This window comes from Ciona robusta, chromosome 1 (genome assembly GCF_009617815.1).
Source record: "Ciona robusta chromosome 1, ASM961781v2".
Lineage (NCBI taxonomy): Eukaryota > Metazoa > Chordata > Ascidiacea > Phlebobranchia > Cionidae > Ciona > Ciona robusta.
Window position 1 is genome coordinate 9,194,821 of NC_143235.1, and position 22,789 is coordinate 9,217,609.

The 22,789-nt window shown below is 33.3% G+C and overlaps 6 protein-coding genes across 7 annotated transcripts; all 6 read right to left on the minus strand.

Moving 5' to 3' along the window:
- Positions 1-19: 19 nt before the first annotated feature.
- Positions 20-4,459, minus strand: LOC149742839 (small ribosomal subunit protein mS22-like). Its single transcript, XM_089894065.1, has 11 exons — positions 4,207-4,459; positions 4,035-4,103; positions 3,392-3,505; positions 2,904-2,994; positions 2,508-2,634; positions 2,061-2,225; positions 1,563-1,700; positions 810-949; positions 655-744; positions 476-587; positions 20-413 (listed from the first exon to the last, which is right to left on the minus strand). Exons 1-11 carry the CDS (start codon positions 4,319-4,321, stop codon positions 306-308), a joined length of 1,269 nt encoding a protein of 422 aa, XP_089750191.1. The 5' UTR covers positions 4,322-4,459; the 3' UTR covers positions 20-305.
- Positions 4,460-5,422: 963 nt separating this feature from the next.
- Positions 5,423-9,332, minus strand: LOC149742840 (ectonucleotide pyrophosphatase/phosphodiesterase family member 7-like). The gene is made up of 9 exons (XM_089894064.1): positions 8,736-9,332; positions 8,362-8,489; positions 8,154-8,302; positions 7,714-7,899; positions 7,228-7,373; positions 6,962-7,134; positions 6,582-6,703; positions 6,167-6,265; positions 5,423-5,983 (listed from the first exon to the last, which is right to left on the minus strand). Exons 1-9 carry the CDS (start codon positions 8,828-8,830, stop codon positions 5,744-5,746), a joined length of 1,338 nt encoding a protein of 445 aa, XP_089750190.1. The 5' UTR covers positions 8,831-9,332; the 3' UTR covers positions 5,423-5,743.
- A 1,900-nt stretch (positions 9,333-11,232) lies between these two features.
- Positions 11,233-13,550, minus strand: LOC149742841 (uncharacterized). The gene is made up of 4 exons (XM_089894090.1): positions 13,431-13,550; positions 13,050-13,191; positions 12,731-12,884; positions 11,233-12,353 (listed from the first exon to the last, which is right to left on the minus strand). The coding sequence occupies exons 1-4, from the start codon at positions 13,469-13,471 to the stop codon at positions 12,085-12,087; spliced, it is 606 nt and encodes a 201-aa protein (XP_089750216.1). The 5' UTR covers positions 13,472-13,550; the 3' UTR covers positions 11,233-12,084.
- Positions 13,431-17,342, minus strand: LOC149742842 (uncharacterized). The gene is made up of 4 exons (XM_089894059.1): positions 16,175-17,342; positions 15,858-16,017; positions 15,536-15,639; positions 13,431-15,260 (listed from the first exon to the last, which is right to left on the minus strand). Exons 1-4 carry the CDS (start codon positions 16,289-16,291, stop codon positions 13,881-13,883), a joined length of 1,761 nt encoding a protein of 586 aa, XP_089750185.1. The 5' UTR covers positions 16,292-17,342; the 3' UTR covers positions 13,431-13,880.
- A 149-nt stretch (positions 17,343-17,491) lies between these two features.
- LOC149742843 (uncharacterized) lies at positions 17,492-19,059 on the minus strand. Of its 2 annotated transcripts, none has more exons than XM_089894097.1 (4): positions 18,919-19,059; positions 18,577-18,715; positions 17,996-18,149; positions 17,492-17,669 (listed from the first exon to the last, which is right to left on the minus strand). In XM_089894097.1, exons 1-4 carry the CDS (start codon positions 18,939-18,941, stop codon positions 17,659-17,661), a joined length of 327 nt encoding a protein of 108 aa, XP_089750223.1. In that variant the 5' UTR covers positions 18,942-19,059; the 3' UTR covers positions 17,492-17,658. The 2 variants fall into 2 exon arrangements, with proteins under 2 accessions (XP_089750223.1, XP_089750221.1); XM_089894095.1 differs by having other exon boundaries at positions 17,492-17,681.
- Positions 19,000-22,408, minus strand: LOC149742844 (CUE domain-containing protein 1-like). The gene has a single exon (XM_089894083.1). The coding sequence runs from the start codon at positions 21,766-21,768 to the stop codon at positions 20,737-20,739; it is 1,032 nt and encodes a 343-aa protein (XP_089750209.1). The 5' UTR covers positions 21,769-22,408; the 3' UTR covers positions 19,000-20,736.
- Positions 22,409-22,789: the final 381 nt, after the last annotated feature.

The following is a 22,789-nucleotide window of genomic DNA, read 5'->3' on the forward strand; positions in this document are numbered from 1 at the left end:
ATATAGTTTACTACAGAACCTTGTAGGATAAAAAATGGTGAAATGGGAGCCAATTGATAAAAAAAACAACATCCTATGCGAATGTAGCAGCAGAAACTTATGAGTGGAAATAAAAGGTTGTACTAAGTGAAAAAAATAACACAATTGGGAAGATTGAATGCAGTATTAGAGAAAACACAGCATAAACCAATTATTCAAAGATATTTTTGAGAAAGGTATCCAAGAATTCACACAATTAAATGAGGTTTGTTACATCATAACAGTGTGCTCTGGCATTAAGTGATACAGAGTTATTTTATCCAGCATCACGATGAAGCAACAGCACAATCTGATTCAGATTCCAGTGAGGTTTGAAAAGCTTCAACTGCAAGTTTCAATGAATGAGAATCGTTGCAGTCACAATTCATATATGCCTGAAAAGTAAAACAGAAAAGTAAATAAATACAGAAACTGGTTGATTTAGTTCAAAGGCAACCTCTATAATGTCCAATTGTTGGTGGTCTGTATTTGTTTTAAGTTGAGATGTTGTTTTTGATTCAGGATGTAACATACAGAACAACTGGATAAGGTTTACAGCGTCAGATATTCTGAAAATATATTGAGAGAAATAAGAAGTATTATATATGTGAGTGTTGGAATATCTTTAGCCCTTACAGTGATCTTTTTACCATGTCTATTAAAAGTCCATCGATGGATTTGTACTTGGTCAAATAAAAGGCAAGACCACCAAAGAACCTTGTGGACCTAAACAGGTGAAAAATGTAAAGAGTTGAGAATTTTCTGCAATCAAATATTTGCCCTTAATTTACCGAAAATTGTCGAATAATCCTCTGTTATCAATGTCATTGTAGACATCTTGATGAATCCGGATAAATTCGCTTGAATCGGGTTCATGCTGGATTAGAGTTTGCATCAAAATGTTTTCATGCAAGCCATGCTTTAAAGCAATCTGAAAAATTGGATATTTCATCGTTAAATTGTCAGTGATAAAGTACAAAAGTAGGTCGGCTTTACCATTTGTAAAATGTTATCCTTCAAAGTTTAAACTGATGATTCCCTGACCGGTTTTACTTGCAGACCATTTATTATTCCCTTCATGGTTTGTACTACTTTCCAATAATTCAAAAGGGGAACGGGGCATAACATTTTAGATTTTATTTCAGTTACGGATAAAGTATGTGGTTTAAGTGAACCTAAAACTTTTAGGCTAAAAGTTACTCATGTCCGTCCTGTAAGACCTTAATGTAAAACAAGCGGTACTCTTACACATACTACATACATTACCATAGTTTTATAGCCAGTGTTTTAAACCCATATTAAAACTACATTCGATGGGGACAAAATGATGAACCTAAACAGCATTGCCCTCATATAACAAATGCAACCCACATACTGTAGAGCCACAAACTCAAATTAAACTTGCATACAAAAGCAATTCACAGCGCATACCTTACATAAAAACACATTTATATGGCCAAAACTCTTGCAATAATAAGATCAAAATTTTTAACATACTAATTTTGGTATAAGAAGCAATTTAACATTTTAACATAATAACTTACTTTCATATCCTTCAATAACTTTGGTTTAATTGATGTCCTTCCAGGTTTACTGAAGTAAACTTGTTGAACTCTATCTCGTTCCGCCCACTTTGCTTTTCTTAACGAACCACTTGGTTCTCGTACAACTACAAACCTTTCCTAAATAAATGACAACAATATTCCGTGTGTTGAATAAATGAAGCTGAGCAGTAAAATAGGGATATCTGTGCTGGAAGTAATATATTGTACTGTAGATTTGGTATTTAAAAAAAGTCCAAGTTTCTGAGAATGATGCGAAAACGGCCGTTATGAACAAATGTATACTATTAATATTTATTACTTATGTTTACTTTTCTTTAAAAAAATGTCCAGAAGTATATATTGAAAAAATAACTAAAAATTAAAATAAATATAAACCCTACAACTAATAATTTATAAGTTATTATAACTATATATAATAATAAAAAAATATGAAATATTAAACTACATTCAGAAAGAAGAGCTAGAACAAAGAATTACATTTAACTTTAAATTTTCACTGATGTCTGTGAAAACAACATTACAAGCTTCATAACCATCAAGATTTTCATCTTCTGCGATGACTTCATCAATTTCTTCCCTTTCCAACATCACTGGAGGCATTTCAAGCAATTGCTCAGCATATTTAAGAGATTTGTCCATTTCCTGTGAAATACAGTTTAAAAATATTTACGTTTTTGGTCTATGTAAAATAAATAAATAAATGAAAATATAGATAGATATCAGTTATTGTCAGATGTCATTAACATAATGGAGAATTAAACAATAAAAAAAACTGAACTAAAGTAGCCCGAATAAATTCAAGTAGCCTACATTGCAAAAGTATTAACAATGAATAAATCCCTTTTAAACAGTACTTCACCATAATAGCATCCAATTTAAGAGATATCAACCATAGCAAAGGTGTGGCAACAATTACCTTCATACCTTTTTAAGCTGTTCTGTTGTTAAGAACTTAACAGTTGGCATTTCGGAAGGAACTCCCAATTTTTGTTTAAACACTCGCTTTGGATCACGACCAGTTATTGTTTTTAATATTGCCTGAACTTCAGGTCTAAAAAAAATCGAACAGAGTTTTTAAAAAAAACCCTGTTTAAAACATAGCGTGGTTGGAAATAACATTGCCTTGGTAACATTTAGGCTTTTTAAAATAGTTTTTATTATTCTTATATATATATATATATATATATATATATATATATATATATATATATATCTAAACAATAAATATTAAATACATTTCAAAAATCAGCCAATATGAATACTTGTAACAATTTAAAGTTCAGTTATTTTAATATTATAAATTTACATTTATAGAGTCACCTTGCAAAGTCAGGGTCAAGATTTGTTTCTCTGGTGAAGTGGGAAGTCTTGTTATAATTAACACGATTTCCCAAAATATTTTTGGCAAAGTCTGAAATTTTAATGAACAATGAAATCTATTTTTAAACATTTATTTAACATTATTACATTCATAGATAGTTTATGAATAAAGATGTTTTGCATTGAGTACATGACAAAAACAACATGAAGACTGAAGAGCTAAATTAACCACATGCTTATTACCAGTTTGGTAAAGGACCTTTTTTACATACATGCAAGATCTATCTTCATAGTCTCATAGACAAAGTAAAATCTCTTTATATATATATATGGGGAAAACAAAATATAAACATTATAAGAGCAATCATAACCTTAAGCATTCATTTTATGTTGATAATATTTATAATATGCTGGACAAGCAACAACCTTTATATTGTAACAATAACGAAACTTTGTTTAAATCTTATAAAAACATGGTATTTTTTTACCTCTTGATTTATTAGCTTCATCTTTGGTCACATAAACTTGGTGTGGAACACTAAATACTCTCCTTGCTTCGTTGTCTATTATCCTCTCATCACCATCAAACTTTACACCTTTACCTGATATTGAAATATATTTAATATTTGACCTGTGTCAGATAATACAACTTGGGTTTGATAAGAAGTTACAGGAATTCCACACAGGTTTCCCAATGTGGAATAAATTTGTTAAACATTTTTAAAATTACCAAGAGTCAAGAGAAGGCAGAGGAAATATCAAAACATACAGAATACGATTTTTAATTACAGGGAGGATTATAAAGCAGAAGAATCATTGTTCGAACAGACTATTGAAAGTTCCACATTTAACAAAACTTAAACTTGCCACTGTATCATAGGATCAGCAGTGAATATACAAGTAGTATTGGAAATGAACTGTTGCAATATACTGCTTTTTTTCGCGGTAAAGATTTTGAGATACCGCATTGTATTATGCTGTGAAACTACTTATTAACTGCACGATATGTGACAAATGATGCGAAACTGAGTATTAAAAAAAAACCTACAGCAACCGAAAGTGAATAAACTTTGTAATACTATCTATTCCATGCTCAACAATTGCCAAGTTGTAACAAGATAAAGAACTAACCCAACAAAGCAACTCGCTCTTGAACACTTTTCAATTTCTTTGTTTCCCAGCTTTCATCATTTTTTAAACCTATACAAAGATCAGTTTAAAGTAACAAAACAAAAATTTAAACAAACACTATAGGGTGAATACGGTATGTAACTATTTTCAGTATTTTGCACATCTAACTCACTGTTTTTGGTGAAGTCTGGTGTGGATTCAGGTCCGGAGAATACACTGCGTATGAAAAAGGGAGCATTCTGTCGATTTATACTAACTAAAGCACGACATAAGCATGTTCTTGACATCTTTAAAGGGCAGGTTCAGCATAAGTAATAAACCAATCTTGAGTCACAGGTTCGTCGGATGTGCAAATTTTTTTTTTAAATTATAGTTTTTCTGCTTGTACCCAACTAATGACCTGAATAATTCAAAGCACAAAAATAAGTTTTATATCTTTTTAATCTTATTATTTTCGCTCATTTCTGTATATTGAAATTGGTAAATATGAGATTTCTATGACCTGAGCATAGAAAACTTACACAAGAAAGCAAAGCTCTAATGAATAGACACGTAGTTGTATTTGAGATAGCCGACCTTATGCAAAATAAATCAAAGTAAATTGCTTTCTCTCGCGTCGCGGGAAAACGACAATTAACACGGATGTCCTGTTTCCTTGTCTCCGTATACGGGTTCACGTACTTAAGCAGAGCTAAACTAAGTAGAGCAGACTTTATACTGGTATTCGTTAAGCTAGTATTGTGCAAATAAACAAATTTATAAAGTTTTCTTAATTAATCGCTTTACGCGTTCCGATAAAACATATGCTGCATCTATGATGTTTTCTAATCCATATAAAGAATATACTACGTTACTTTGAGCCCATATTTTTATAGTAGAGTGGGAGAACACTGGTATCGGGGTAAAGCGAGACTATTTTGCAATCTCATTTTACAGCTACCCATTTGGTGATATCCAAAAAAATGCTACAGTATATTTCGAGAGTATTCTCACGTTTCAACAAAGTGCGCAGCACGGGCGGTTAGTGTTGTCAATCACCAAAATTTGATGTTAAAGTGCCTGTGACTGAATTTGAATAGGTTTTTATATATGTCTTGTTCGTACATGAGCATATATATATTTGAATAACCCTTAAAGAATAAATTGTTAAATTAAAAGTGAGCTTTTTAAATTTGGGAAATAAAAACCTACAAAATTACAAAGTGGGGTAACACGTGACAAAAAATAGGAGATTTTCTAATATTAGTATTTTGCAACCTATAATTATCCTACCGAAATGACCCGGCTGCGCTAGTTTCTTTGTCCTGTTTACTTTAAATAGTTTTATTGTGCATCTTACCCCACTCGTTATAGTTACACTAGCATGCTTTAGTTTATATTGTCGTCGGTTATTGAGCTTATATTTATTGCAATCTGAATAATGCAAATGTGTTACGCCACACTAATATTACAATATAGGTATTCTAAAATAATATAGAAAGGCATTTAACAGCACTCTGCTTTTGTATATAACTAAAAGCAATTTAAATAATGGCGTTCATCATAAATCAACGATGTACATGTACAAGAAACGAACTCACAGTTTAGCCGGACACGTACCTGACGTACCGGATACTTAACTGAATCAGCATATTTTGTAAACATAAAGCAGTGTTATGTCCTGGGCATTATTGAGTACATATGAGGTAAAAAATCTGTTTTTGAAAACATTACAATAGTTTGGGCTTTTTTCTTCCAATATAATTTAAACAGCCCACTACTAAAAGAAAAAATGCACTTAATACAAGTATCTGTTCTTTCCATAGAGTTTTGTCAAATTTAGCTTCGTGAACCAGAGTCTCCCGCAGTACATCTAACGATCCATTATTGACTGCTGGCTCTATGCCAAGTAGATGACACATAAGTGGGTAAATATGAACTGACTCAAATCCTTCAACAACGTAATTTTTCTGGCACATAAAAGAATGCCAGTTAGCGATAAAATGTTTTTATAAGTAAAACATAAATTGCATCTGTGTTAGAATGTTTTTGAATAAATCTTTTAACGAATATCTGTTCTAACTACAATAGAGCAAGATATTACACTTTATTATCATGATAATCGCATTTAGGAACCAAGAATAAAGTTTTACCTTGAACGAAGGTCCAATGCTGTAGTAAATCGCGTTCATACTTTCCAATGCATTATCAAACCCGTGGTCTGCCTTGTACTTATGATAGCCGGGATATTTCTGCACACATCAATAACAAAAAAAAATTGCCAAACCGTTTCCTTGGGGATTTGTCATAAATTATGAATATTTCGAGAGATAAAATCCTATACCACTAGCAAATTATATTCCTATTGAGAATGTGGGTATATAATTCGGTAAATAGTGTTTACCTCCAAATAGAACAATAAAGAAGAGTAAACAAGCATCATTTTATCTCAACCTATACCATACATATTTCCACAACCGTAAATACCGTCGTATAATGAAAAAAACATTCAAACTGGTATGGTATATTTTAGGCCAACAGGCGGTATAAAAATATGAACAAACCTACCCAATAGATTTCATGTCCAGAGTGAGCTAAGATTATAATGGATGGAATTCGATCATTGTTTTTAAAATGCAACCTCTCTGGAAGCTCGCTTTTCTTGTAAACATCCATTTTTGGGTGTGCATCTATCGCAAACGTAAATGCATTGATATACTGTCGTCATGAATTAACAAAAGTACAACATTTCCAAAAGCTTTGGGGCACGTAGGGAACATATAAAATTTAGATCAATTTTCCCCATTGGTTGTTTTATTCTATTAATGTTTGAAATATTTATAAGGTTTATGGTTGTCTCAAGATAGACGAAACATATCTCGTTTATGTATGTTTTCCTTTCATTAGTTTTATGTGGCAATGTCTACAGTTTTCAATTTAAAATATACCTTTAAGCGTGTTGTATACACGTTCCAGTTGCCCTGGGACAGGGTCAATAAGTGCAAGGGGTGAAAATGGCTCCACCAGGCGAAAAGAAATAAGAGATTCGTCTACGTAGCCAGAGAGCGAAATCACGTCCTCTTCCGTGACTGATTGATCCACATTTTCAAACCCATGATCACTGCGTTTTAAATAGAATATACCTTGCATTGTATTTGATTTAGGTAACTTGACTTTTAGGTAACTTGACCGTTTTCTATACATACTTCCTAACCTTGTAATTATGATGTTTAAATTGTCAATCAATCCGTTTTGTTTAACTTTGTCCAGAAGATATAGTATCGTACGGTTGATGAGAGGAATGGTTTGTTTCGTTACGACTTCCGAATCCATTCCAAGTTCATGACAAGTCAAATCAGGCTGAAAATGAATAAAGCAGCTTAATTGAACTTAAAGCGATTAACTTTTAAATATTTTTAAAAACTTATTTGCCCAATGTAAAAGCCACATGATGCCGTACACCATTTTACACCCGACATTGCCACCTAAAACTGACGCTTGTAACCTCACAAAATATAGCTTAATTACCCTATAGTATAGATGTAGATAATGTATTTAACTGAGGCGCCTAAACACCGACCGAGCAGCGCATGTTATTTGACTCCATGCAATTAGTCTTCGGCGCAAACGCCGGCGGCATACCATAATATGTAAACATACAGCTGTCGATCAGCCGTTAGTAACAAAGTAACGCACTTACATATTCAAAATACAAAGCCACTACATCCATTTGATCCTTCACAAACCAACTCATCACCCCATCAACTCTCATCCTCCATTCATCTTCACTAAACTCTTCTTCTTTATCTAGTATGCTCTTGGTTGCCCGGAACCCGTCATAGGTTGCGTAACTCCCAGGAAACCGGTAACCGCCGCTTCGTAAGCCCTGCGCAAAACAAACTGCCTAGAACTCAAAGCAATAATAACATTTAAATGTGTATATTGAATAATCAAAAACTTATTGCTTAAATTAAAAAAAACATACAACAACGAATACTTGTCTGCATATGGAATAAGCAGCCGGATATTGTTAAACCACAGCAATTAAGTCCATACGTCAAACAGGTATCAAAACAGCCGCTCTCTCGGTAATGCATTGAAACACAGATTGTATTTCTTCGCCAATCAAAATGACGTCACCTGTTTAACAGCAGTAATCCATATTGGTTCTGCGCCATTGTCCCACCAGTCGTTCTCAGTAAGCGTCGTGTAAAACGTCTCATTCGTTCCACTGTGGCTCCGATTAAACTTTAGATTGTGTACAACCCCGTGCGATTCGGAATATAGACCTTAGATATTCACAAAAAGGATCAATGGATTTAGAAATATAATCTCGTTACAGAATTACCTGTGGCTATTGTTACATGGCTTGGAGTAGTCAAAGTGGGAAAGGCTGTTTTAACGAACTTTGCCCGCACACCATTTGTGTTTAGATAACTAAATGCTTGTGTGTCAACTCGTTCTGCGAACACCGGGCTGTGAGAGAAAGCAAGGTTTCAATAATGTAAAGCAATGTGCGGTTTTATGTAGACTTTCATTTTCCCTTTATGCCTCATTGAGCACAAAGTAATCTAACCACACTTCACACATACTTGTAATAACATCATACGCATTCACAGTACAGGTGAATAAATACTTTCATTCATCACTACTAAATAAAAATATTACTAAATATTAACTAGACCTAAACTGCGATTACTTTCTACACAATATCATGTTTACCTAAAGCCATCAAAGCTTATTAATAGAAGCTTGTTTCTTGTCGCAGCTAAGCTTTGAACAGAAAGAAAGACGACTAGACTCCGCAATACCAACATTGTTGTTGTCGCAATACCAACATTGTTGTTGTTGTGGTTAACCAACACTGTCTGTTATTGAGCACGTAAGTGTATATGAATGAATGTAACTTACTTTATCCTCGCGTGGCCGGGAAACGACAGTCGTTATAACACGGGTGTGCACCTCGCGCCAGCTTACGAGTTACCAAGTTTGTTACCTTGTGGGTGATTATTTTTGGGGGATTTTTTTTTCATTTTTATGTATGGCTGATAATTTGGACAACCCATTAGTGACCACTGGATTGGAGCAATTGCCGTTAAGTGTCTTGCTCAAGGACACATACGCCCACAATGGTAGCAGCGACGAGCCTTGAACCCATTACCTCTGGGTTAGAGGCACGTGCGCTAACCACTCCGCCACGGCGCCGGACAATATATATCCTTTTTCGTTGAACAGTTGCTGAGCACGTACGCGGTCATATAACAGATCGTGTTGTTCTTGTTGTTGTTGTCACCTTTTCGGCAACTTTCTTCTACACCTATATTGTTTCCAAATTCTAGCATTTATTTTTAAACCTGTTTTAATGTATATTCACAAATATGAGAATAAATTTTATAAATTAAAACCGCATAATTAAAATAAGTAATTAGGCGGTAACTCGTAAGCGGCCACGAAATGTGTGAAACAAAACAACCGTTTAATAACTACTGTTATTGAGCCTCGAAGCCAAACCTGAGAGTTAGAGCCAAGCGCACTTACTGTCTGTCACACGACGCCGTTCGAACTACAATAAGGAAGTAGAGCAAGATAGAAAATGTTTGAACTTTATTTTTTAGCACGGTAGTGGTCATATAGATCCTTTTTCGCCAAACAGTTTTTTCCGCACTTATCTCAGTTCCTAATTCTACCATTTATTCTTTAACCTCTTGATTGAAATCAAATCATAAAATATATTTTTAATTTTTAGACTCAAACACTTTCTTTCGTATAAAATCTGCGACTGTCGTTTTTCTTTGCTGTTTTGGTTTACCGCTTGCAATAAATCATTATGCGGACGCCACAATATGAATAATATTTACTTCTAACGTTACCTATAATACTGCGTGATTAGTTTATCCAAATTTACAAAATCAAACGTTTACAAGTCAACACATAGTACAGGATTCGTACAAAGCGTATTTACACATTCTTTAACAAACCATTAATCTTTATATTATACGTCTTAAGATTCATGAGAGTTAATTGAGACTATAATGCTAATTAATTTATACTGTGCTCATGCATTAGATCTTTGATCTCTTGTTAAATGGTACAATAATATTTAGTGGTACTTACGTGCACTTTTAATAATACAATCTCTTGCTAATTAAAATTTACAATATTTTAAACGGTCACTTCTTACCCTGTTTGTTTTGAATTGTAAAAATTACACCTGGTGTGCGAATCAATAAACAACTAATTGTGTGTTTTAATATATTTCTTTGAAGTACTGTCAATAATTACAGATATGTTAGTACTAATTCGTGGTCTCGCACTAAAACCGTCATATACTTTGATCTTGGAAATATTGGCCAATACGTGCTTATACGTGTCCCGTTTACTTCTACTCTACTATAAATTGCATTCACCAGCAGTACTTGTTTACCAATTTTCTCTTCTCCCGAGAGAATGTATTCAAAATAAAAAAAATCGCCCGTTACATTAAAACGGCGTATAGGCCGTAGATAATTCTATGTTAATGATAACAGATAAAGCTATTAAACTACATACGGATACGGATGGTTTGAAAATAGAAACTTGCATGGCCAGTCAAAGGAAACCAGCAAAGAAAGTATTCAGTTTGGGCGATGCACCGTCTCTGCTGTTATTATTGTGAACACGTGTTTCCTTTAGCAAGACACGTAACGCTTAAAATTGCTGTTTGTCACTAACTCTAAATTGTCAGACGAAAAAACAAACAAAATTTATCAAACACACCTAATTACATATTATAAAATACATTCAACAACATATATATCTTGTTTCATGGTCACTTTTATGCCCGTAAGTACTCGCATATTTACTCGCAAAAGCAAAGTTAACACGCATAACGTCATAAGCGTGTCATCTGCTGTAGGAGGTTGGTTGTTACTCGCAAAAAAGCTCGGTGGAAGTACAGTTTCACTTTTGAGAGTCTAATCTTTTTCGGGTAATATTTTTACAGTTTTAAGTTGGTAATAGCACCATAAAGTATAAGAACTTACAATATTGCTTTTAAATAAGCTAACTCAATGTTGATACGCGCATAAGCCAATGACCATGCAAAATAACGCGGTTAGCGAGTTATCATATGACGAGTTAATGAGGATCGCTTTTCGCAATAACTTTTTACCATGCAAAAAAGGTGCAAGCACAAGTATTTTGCAACAAAGCTTTTACGACGGTAGATTTTCCACCACAGGAGAATAAAAGTATTATTTAATAGTCAATAAATGGTGTTGGATTGCACCACAATAATTTCGCAACAAACGAAAGAAAATATTTCACTCGCGGGGTAATACCCGTCAGTGCAATTGCGCTTCCAAATCTTACGCTCGTCACCGAATGGGATACGAATAGTAGGTACGCGGACAAAGTGGACAGTACAAGCAATTTGCTACCTTCTATACATCGCAGATCAAAAATTTAAATGGTTGGTAAGATGATCCATTACTATACAAGAACTATAACAGGAAGTCGGCCCTGAAAAATTGAGCACGAATTAAGTAGTAGAAGTTTTTAATCGGGATAAAATAGAATCTAAATGCAAGTAAGTAATAAATCTACTTTTTTATTTGTGTGCAACAAATAATATACATTCAATATTACTTTAAGAACGTATATTGTTAAGTCAAAACTAAAGCTTAGAATGGTTGATATGGAACCGTATTTTCTATAAGTTTGGTCCTATTTATAACAATAACGTGTAAAATTTAGGAATAGGGCTGATAAAATTTAAATAGATTTTACAATTGATGGTCTGCTAATAATACAGTGTAAATTAGCTGCGGCACTAAAAGAAATTACCAGCTGCATTCCCAAAAGAAGTACATTATGCATCTCCTTTTGATGTTGCATAGCAAAACAGTGAACTTAAATTAGAAAATAATGCAACAATAACAAACATAGAGGTTTAAAGTAGAAAAACTACCATAGCCTATTTAAATGCGTGGTGGAAGAAAAAATGCCAACTTAAAAAAACAAGTTTACTAATTATTTCTAAACGCTTTAACAATATAACACGGTGTTGTTTACAACAATATTTTGTTAAAGATTATGTCAATGAAAACTCAACATCTCCCGTTTGGGCAATTGGGAGATTGGTAAGGAATCCTGGTTTTTGACTAACAACACTGAACTCTGCTGTTGGAAATGATAAGGGAAATGACATAGGATTGTTCTCTTTTATTCCATTCCATGGGTTCGAATTGTTTGAAGAATTGAGTGAAAGTGATTCCACTTCAGAGGAAAGGTTGTTAATAACGTGTTCTGTGGAATATTGAAATTCTACACAGTCTGTTTCATCCACTGGTTCAATATAATCTGAAAAGCATTTAGATTGTGTTTCAGACATTGATAAAATGACAAAATGTCACTATTTCCCTTTGCTGTGAGACAAATTCAAAGGTAATAATACAGCTGTCTTATCACATACGCCATTGTACCGGCTTTTGAGTTACCATGTTGTTGTGCTTGTTTTTGGTATATTCTTCTCTGGCTGACAGTTTGGTTGACTTAATAGTAAATTGAGCGCACCCACCCAGCAATATTGGCTAGTGGCAGCATTAAGCTATGGGCCTAGTAACCTCTGGGTAAAAAGTAAGTGCTCTAACTACTGACCACAGCGCATTGCAGTCATTATACAGTTTTTAATCACTGTGAATCAACCTAAAACATGGCTTTTTCTAAAATATCCTTACCCGAAAAAAGAAGCTTTGCTAGATCAATCTGTTTACATTCTGCTAAACTATCTAACAGGGGAAACAACCAGTTGTCAAATCTATGAATGTTGTCCATAATACCATGAGCGGCTTTAGAACGTCCATGGTTGTCTAGATCACGTTGGATTTTTTCCTGAGTATACAAAAAGTTGTACAGCTAGTAAAGAACTTAGGGCTTGAAAAAAATACTATGGCTTACAGAAACTGTAGCTGGAAAAGAAACAAAATTGTATTGCTGGTAAACACAAACAAACGGTTTGTAAAATTCCACTTTATTTCAATATTATTACAAGCTTACCTTCTGTCCTTGTGGAAAAATATCACCCAGAAAGTTAAGGACTGTTTCCGAATCCATTCGATTTGCAAATGCGTGTCTCACTCGTGGTTGCTTCAGTTTTTTCTTGACCTTTTCACGCAAATCAATGAGTTGCTTTTTATTTCTGTTAAACAGTAGATAAAAATACCATTACTAATTACACAACATAATTTGTTTCTCTTTGCATATAATAGCAAAAATAATATTAATTGAAATAACAAATAAAATGGAATTAAACAACAAAATTCCTTTGCTAAAAACATGCTTGCCACACAAGTGCAATTTATACGTTCATACTTTCTTATGAAAATTAACATAACAGTAGTGGTTCACAAGTAAGATGGGAAAAGTAAAATTAATTACAGTTTATGGCGTAGGCAACCATTTCTTTCTACCTCCTCCATCACCTCATTTGCAAATTTTCAGGCAAAACAAATGTTTTTCCTAATAACCTAATCAAAATATTCCCGTTGCAACTACCTGTAATTAATAAAAAATACATTAAAAAATATGAGTAAGTTTGAAGTTCCAGGCAGACGGTAACTGGAAACATGTACAAATTAAACAAACAAAAAATGTTACACACCATCCTACAAATAAGGTTAAAAATGAAAAATATATTAATGGTTAACGCCCTTTGCTTGCTGTTATAATAATCTCCTTACATTGTATACCACGTCGAACTTTCATGAGTTAGAATAGAACAGTACAGTTGAATTATGTTGCAACGCACAACAAAAACCACATTAATATTTATTAAAGCAAAAATATACCATGATTTCAACAACAAAGTCCAACAGTAAAAATTATGTTTTATTTCTTATTTAAATTTTTAGGAAATTTGGCTGCCATTATAGAAACTGGGCTTGCTTTCTTAGCTCTTTCTTGCCAATTCGTTGAGCAATACATACTTGGTTCTTCAGTTGAACTAATATTAAGATGATCATGCTGAACTTGGGCATAATTATTAGCAGTGTTGTAAATACTTGATTCTTGTGAAATATCTCTCAAACTAGTGTCACTATTGTGTGCGATTGTGACATCACTATGTGGGTTTGCATTAGTTATTGCAGGGTCGTAACTATTTTTAGCAACATTTTCTGTATTTTGAGTAGAGTTTTCTCTACATTTAATTTGGGAATTCGGATCAGGTGATAACTCTTTATTGTCAGCAACGATTATTTCACTTTTGTTAGTCTCCTCTTCCAAAGCTATTAGATTCTGTGGGTTGCTTGTTTCTTTGGTTACTTTACTACCACCACTACTTTGTATAATCTCAGAATTTGGAGATGGAATATGACTTACCCTCTCTCCCTTATTTTCTACTTCTTTTATTTCTGTATCTGATGTGTCCTGTCTACCCCAGCTTGAAGAAGATGATGAAGTGTTGCTATCTTGGCTTGTAGAATCAGAGTATTCCGAAGAAATACGTAAATCTTTTGATGTAATCACCTCTTCCGATACAGAATTTTCTTCTACTTCAAAACTCTGTGATATTGTTTTAAAGGGGATGCTTTCAGTTGCTGTTTCCTGCGGGTTTTTAAATGGCACAAATGGCAATAATTCTTTTTCATCGAGTTTTGTGTTTAATAAGACTGTATTCTCTGCTATTGAAGAAAGAACAGTTCGGTTAACTACCTCCTCATTTTTACTAAAACAGTGATTGTCACTCAAGGTGTAATCAGAAGTTTGGTTATGAGAATCGGATGATATAGGTGCTGCAAGCTTTAAGTTTGAAGCTGGTTCAATTTCTCTTCTGTAGATACCATGTAACGAAGTTGAATCTCCCCTTGAAAGTGTTTGGAAGTTATTAATTTTACTGCTGTGTGATCTACCGCCGTTGTCAACATCCTCAGGAATTGTTTGAACAGCATTTAAATTTTTAGCCTTGTAAGAACTTTTGCTGTCAGTGTCTCTGCTTGCATTGTTAAAACTAGTTGAAGTGTCTCTGCTTGCATTGTTAAAGCTAGTTGTATTCGGGAAGTTAAATGCACTTTGAGAATACGATTGAGAACATGAATCTAGTCTCATTTGATCAGCGTTACTTTGTTCTGAAATGGGAATTGCCTCAGATTCAGTTAAATTCTGACTCAGTTGATTTGATTTCAATTTTCTTTGAAGATTTTTCATCTCTTCCCCTTGATCAGAATTATAGGATCGGTGATTTGGATTTGCTACCATGTTGGGAAAGGTCTACAAAAAGGGAATAAGAAAATTTGCTGGAGAGATAGCATTAACAAGTTGCTAGTTTTATAAACCTTTAATAACATATAGGCAAATGGTAACCTATAAAAGGGTGGATCACTTGTTTGTGTAAAAGTTGTAACATCATAAAATCTGTTTGATTTATCATTTTAACCTCGTTGTTGTGTAGGCAAGCAAAATGTACAGTACCAGTAGTACCACCTAACTTTACTAAACAAATAACCACAAAATTCCAACAGTGTGTCATTGTGTATTAAACCTACATTTTCATACGAAGGTGGTGCCTCCGATCGGTTTTGTGGGAAATTTGGTGGGTCAGGAGGTTCATCGGGGGTGAGGTCATTATCAGATATTGGTGGGCTGTACCCTGGTCAAAAAAACAGTATGCTTAAATTTTTAAATATAATGTAAACAGTATAATATTTTTGTTCAGTTGACATAGCTCCTGAATTTGGGTTATTTTACAGTGCATTGTGTATTTCAACTTACTTTTATTGTTTATCATTAATAAATCAAAGTAAAGATTTTACCATAACCCAATGCAACTATATAAACAGTTTGTACCGTAGGCCATATTAAACAAACCTTCTAGGGGAAGAAGCATGTCTGCTAAATACTTCTGATTTGTTTCATACAGAGCATCCAAGAATTGTTTAGCCCATCCTGCATAAGTTGGAGCTATGTCTAAAAACTCACTATTTGACCTTATTTGCCCATCATTATGGTCGACTTGCTTTAATCTTTGCTGCAAGTGGGAAGGAGAAAATAGAGTAAAAATTTCTTCTCAAGATTTTCACAGGCATAAAAAGCACATTTTATTTTACAGACATAATAAATTGTGCGACTTCAATATATTCATTAGAAGTTAGAACTTTAATTTAATAATATTTTAAAATTTATACCTTTTTAGCTATGTAAATACAATCCATGTGATCCAGTACATCAATGCAGTGCATTTGTTTCAGAAGAATTCTTTTGGTTTTTATTTCACTGACTTTTTTCCTTAGTACAGTATCCATATCACTTCTTATTTGGTTTAGCAATTAACTTAAAAGTGCTACTGCATCCCAACTATCAGTACTACCCTTTATATACATAATCCTAATGCTTATTTTAACTTTTAAACTTAGTGTTTTATAAATATTAAATATATATATATATCGATACTGTATATACTTTGAGTGACCCACAAGAATGATGCACGTCTTGATCTTGAGTTACCACCTCATAAAAGACATTTAAATACACTACAAGAATAGTGACAATAAACTGATTGATAGATTAGGCAACATTACAAATCACCAAAACTGAGCAATATAATAAAAGAACAGGATCATTTCTAGTCAATTAAAAACCATGATGTGGTGGTAAAACTAAAAGTAAAACCCTAAAAGTACTAACCTATAATCCTAACAAATTTTCTAATCTGTTACCTTAGGGAATTCTTCAGCAGTCTAATTTTAGTCTACTATACTAATTTTTATTAGGATACTACACAACTAACAGCAACTGACAATTTAAGTTGTACGATGTTTTTGACAATTCTTTAAGAAAGACTTGTGCTTTAGTCATTATGGATGACTTATGTATGGTAAATTGGTAATGGTGATTAACACTTTGTTTAATTGAAACTAGTATTTCCTTTAACGTTTGCAACTCCATACATTATAAGCTAAAGTATGCAATTCTAATTAAAAGTTGATCAGATAAAAGAGCAATGATTGGCAAGAAACTTACGGAAGAAATATCGGAATAAAAAAATCACTGTCGCTTGCATATGCATATATGTTTTGTTAAACCAATAAATGCAATTGTGCTGTGTAAGTTTTAAACACACATACTTAAATACATGACGGGTAATCGTCCAGGTGGAATTTAAAAAAAATACCCTCTTTGCCTACGTTAAAATCACCAGTTGGTGCAGTGAGCACAACACCACGTATCGTTAATATGGTTCCTGTTTTATCAGGGGGATTACCCAAACCCGAAAGGGCGGTTTTACATTTTTAAGCCAAAGTTTGACGAGCGTGTTTTTTAACGGTTCTGCAATAAAAGTGTGCAGCAGTAAAAACTGCACAAACTTGCTTCCATTTTTACTAACCACGGTATAAAATTATTATGGGGCAAACTGCATAAAACTCAAATAACCTTAACTTTCTACAAATGTTACATTCCTCTATCATATACTACTACAGAACAGCTTAATTAAAAGTTTACACTAATTCGTAAAAAATATTTATTTTCGAGCATATATAACATCCCATAATGTAACACACACAACACCTTAGTGCATTTAAAACGTAGATTGAATATAAATTTTAAAAGAAAACATTTTTTTAAAACACTTTTACTATTTAGCACGATTGTTTTTGCAGTTGAAGAATGATCAGTCGTCTGCTGGAATGTAACCTGTATGTAGTTTTTATTCACTTAAGAATAGAGAAATAGTTTCATATGATAAATAAAACCGTTTTACATATGCAAGTTAACACACTGTTAGTCTCTAAAACAATCACTATAAAACTTGATTTGTTCTACATGGGAGTTATTCAAAGAAAATCACATCCAGCTTGTAAGTCATAAAACAAAAGCAGATAATGCTCTCACGTGTGATTATTATAAAGTTTAACTTAATATTTTAACCAAGCCTACTAATTTTAGCTGCACAGTTGGATATACATAGTTAGTGAAGTCTTTAAATTTTACAGATGTGTGCTGTATACCTGGCAGCAGTAATTCCGCTAAATTTGCCTGATTTTCAGAATGAAGTGCATCAAGAAAAGGGTATAACCATTCAGAATGGCGAACAATTATGTCTAGGAGTTTATCCACTGCCTTTGTTCTTCCACTTTGAGTTAAAATACATTCGATTTCCTCCTGTTATATTAGTAAGCTAAGACATAAAAGAAAAATGATTGGAACGCTCGTTTGAGTAGGATTAAAGCAAAAGCAGCATGCATTCCCAAAACAACATACCAGGAAATTGTTAAGCCTATTTCCCAAGGATTCTAGCAAGGCAAGTGTATGATAATAAACAATTGAATGTATTTAAAATATTACACCAGCTACACAAATATGTATATACGTATCATTACCAACATAATATGCATATTAACATAACTTTTTTTTGTATTTTTTAAAAACAACAGTGAAGATCATATTTTTATTAAAAAAGTAGGAAATGGAATTAACAACAATTGTTAAAACACATTACAGATAAAAAGTTTAGGAAAGAGTGTCAGTTAAGCACCCATTTAAAAAATTACTAAAATTTTAACACTTTTTAAATGTTTATATACATTACCTTTTTATTGGCTGGTATTACTTCGCTAAGTAAGGGTAGAACATCTGCTACCTGAAGATTGTCCAATAGTTTTTTACGTACATTTCTAGTCTTTAATCTTTGTTCAGCATCTTCTTGCTGCTGCCGCATTTCGCGCTCACTGTAATCAATGGTTTAGTAAACTGCAATCCTCTATACAGTATTTCATATTTTAATGTACATACATTTAAAATAGGACCATATTTTTAAATTAAAACATTATACAGCCTAAGCTAATAAATATTTTAGCATAAATCTTGTTTTGTTTCGGTCACAGCCCATAATGATAATGAATATTTTAAAAAGCCATGCTTAATATAGCACCTGTATCCACCATTCCTCGCCATGTATATACAAGTTCAATTCATATGATTAAGAAAAAAATGTATCTGTTGATAGTTGTACCTAAACATGAAACATAGTTTCAATAATGATTGAAACAAGACTTTATATAATCACACAGATGATGATCGCACGGAAAGTAAGTGGACAAAGGCAACAAAAGTAGAACACAGTTGGTTTATAGAGGACTGGAATTGGTTCAGACTTTTGTGACACATTTTTAAACTTTTTGAAGAACAATATAATACCCAGAACCAAGAAGTGCGTATTACCACTTAATGCAAATTTGCTTATTACTTTGAAAGGAAAACAAGCTAAAGTGTATTAATAGGGGCAATACCAAAATAGTTAAGACATCACACCAATCAATAAACGGCCATGCTGAGATTCTTTGTTAATCCAACTAAAACAGCAGGTGATAATTTTACAAAAGGGAAAGTTGGGAACAAATTTTATTACTCAGTCTAGATGTACTGTGATTATTCTGAGTTGGTTAACAATACAAAAAAACAAACAATTTGAAAAGTACATATAGGTCGTGTAAACATAGATAAAAGATTGACAAACATAATATAATATGTACTACTACTTGTATTATAGCAAAAAAATCATACACAATTAGTTACAGAAAAAATGATAGCACCATGGACACATTTATGCAGATAAACATACAGACAATACTAAAAGTTAAATTTGAGTCTGAAGCAATAAGTTAGAAATATTTTTGAAATGCAGAATAAATGGCAAATTTAGCACCAGCACGTGTTAAAGTGACAGAATGATACTTCTTAGAAAATTCATGCGTAGTTTAATGCACGAATGCTTAAAATAGATTTAAAGGCAAATATTAATTAACTTAATTTACAAGTGATTTGTGAAGTACTGTAGGGTGTAACTATATTGTTCAGGAGTTATATCAATGTGGCATCAACTATCAAAGCTAATATTTTTGTTAAAAATATTGGTAATACTAATAGTAAACAATACACATTTATATCATAATATGTATACAGTCACTCATTATACAAAAATAGGAACTTTTGTGCCATTACATAAACAATAATAAATCTGTAATTTAGAGTACAAGTAAAAGCATGGTAGGATCAAATTAGTTGTAGTAATGTACTATGTGTAAGCACATGTGTCCACAAAATACATAATTACACAAACTTGAGAGTGAATAAAATAGACTGACAAAATCAACTAAAGCATGAACCAAGTGCATCAGACTTTGCCAAGAAGTTCAGTATTTACATCAGAAACAACAGGTAACTTAAATACATATGACATGATACAATATCATAAAGTAATGAAAAAAAACATAATTATTGTAACCTGTATATACACACTGTTGCATAACATGTCATGACTATAATCAGCACTGTCTTTAGCAAATGAAAACCACAATGTAAGCCAGAGTTAATCTGCAAGCAATACCGGATAAGCAACCCAGCAACCAAGGGGAAGGGGTTACTAGTAAATAATACATATTTATATTATCTTCCTTCAACAATAACACTTGGACCAATGCAAAACATTTGCCAGATATATTTTTTTGATACTGTTTCAATTCAAGGTACAAACTCAGTACCAATAATATATTCTTTCACAATTATATAAGTTTTAGTTGGTTAGGATAAGTACCTAGCCCAGCAGTAAAATATATCCTTGACTTGTACCTAAATGGTAAACTAGAACAAAATGTCCCTGATACTATTTGCTACACCAAAAAGGATTTAAAAGGTTATTTAGGGAGAATAAAGAGCATACTGTTATTATTTTACCAAACCTATTCTCATTTTAACTAAACTCCCCATCTTCAGTATTTGCAAATATTGGATCAATTTTGTCCAAGGATTTGTATGAAGTCCTTCTTAAATTTAATCGCTGAGCAATATCAGAAAGCTTTCTTTTTGTGGATTTACTCATCGGTCGCGAACGCTCTCCAAACTCTCCTATTGGTGGATTCTCTAAATTAGCAAACTCTTCCAGTTTACTGTTAGAATGTGTTCGTGTAACTTCGTTTAACGGATCTACAGATATAGGGTTAAATTGTCGTGGGGACGTTGGTTCTGTCCTGCTTTCTGCAGTGTCACATTTTTGAAGCTCTTTTAAAAACTCTTCATTTCTCCGCAGTTCGAGCATAAACTCTTTATTCTGAAGAAGTAAAGCTATTCTCCTATCTTCAATTGCCTGGTTGTCATCTGTGTTTCTTGCTTCAAAACTGTTGTTCAAACTAGTAGCAGCTCCCACCTGATCTTGCAAAGTGTAACTTGTAGAACGGTGAAGATTAAGACTACTTTCTTTTTGTGATGATTTTCGTTTTGACTCACTTTTACGCCTATGTAAATTTCTATGACTTTGCACAGGAGTGGGCACAATGCGTAAAAAGTCATCTGGGAGCTTACCAAGCAAAGGAGGATTCCAATCTCTATATGTAGAACGAGGGGGTTGATCAAAGCTTTTAGATGATGATGATCTGTGGTGAGATGGGACTGAATCTCTGGAATACATTCTACTTTGTGACTGATGAGGAGTAGCTAAAGGGGTGTATCTTGGTGGACAACATGCTTCACTACGTTGCCTATCGTCCCATTCAGGTTGTGGAATCCTTCTGATAAAAGAGTCTCCATGTCTATTTGAGTGTTTTCCATTAACACCATCATCGATAGTCAATTGTAAAAGGTTGTCAATGGTAGAATCAACGTGTCCTGAATTTGAACGTAAAACACATTCAATAACATCAGGTTCCAGGGTAGGAAACATGACTTTGAAATCTTGCATGGCTTTGGTATACTCCAGGGTTCTTGCTCGAACCGGTGACTGCGTCATATTGTAGTTAAAAGTTATTTCTTCAAACTAGCCTTTTAACTTCTTTATACATGAAATAGATTTAAAACAGTAAGCCTACTGCACAAGACAAATATATTTATTATTAGGTGGCTTCTGGCTATATCAAAGATCAACTTAGGAACATGCAAAACAAGACATTGTGGATAGTAACTCAATACACAACAACTGCCTGTCCTTACAAAACAATTCGGAAAAGTGAGAACAGGAGAATTGACCAGCTGATATTATACCACGATTAAACAGACAAATGTAATGAATAGCAATTCAATCGCGGAGTCACGCAACACAATTTTAACATCACCTGCGCTTGTCAATCATTGATCACAATCACTAATAAAGTAAGTTACTAGCTTCTTACCTTCTCCCAAAAAACGCTAACCCTCTTTGACTGCATTTACTTTTTGCTGTCGAATGCGCAGGAGTATGTCGTTTCTAGTAAACAGCGTAATAATTCAAGACATGTTTTAGCTCTATATACGCTGCTTTTTACTTGAAACAGCATCGATTCCCGTATATTTAGATCACTTTAGAGTCAAATATATCAGTCAAAGAGGAAATATCAAGTCAAACTAACATTTTTTGTTGACGCAGAACCTATCCACTTTAAGATATTTAAAGTTCTTTCTTGACTGCTTCTTGCCTTTGATCTAAACCATGGGTTGTTCCCCTAAACAAAAGTTGATTGCTTTTAAGGGGCACTTTTTTGTTTATTATAATCTGTATTATCCAGAGCCTCCGATGCAACCCAACGTCTTGAACTTCCCGTCCCTCTAAAAATGGTACGCCCTATTGCAACGGACAACCACAATTCATGGGAACGTATCCAAAAACGATAGTACCATAGTGCAGCCCTTTGAAGAACGCCTCCATAATAACAGTAAGACCAAAGAGATTGGTTTTAATCTCTTTGGTAAGACCAACTATTCGTCTAATGTTTATTTTAAAGCTTCCTGTATAAAAATATAATAAATTATTGCAGCTGCTAAATGGCGGCAAATCT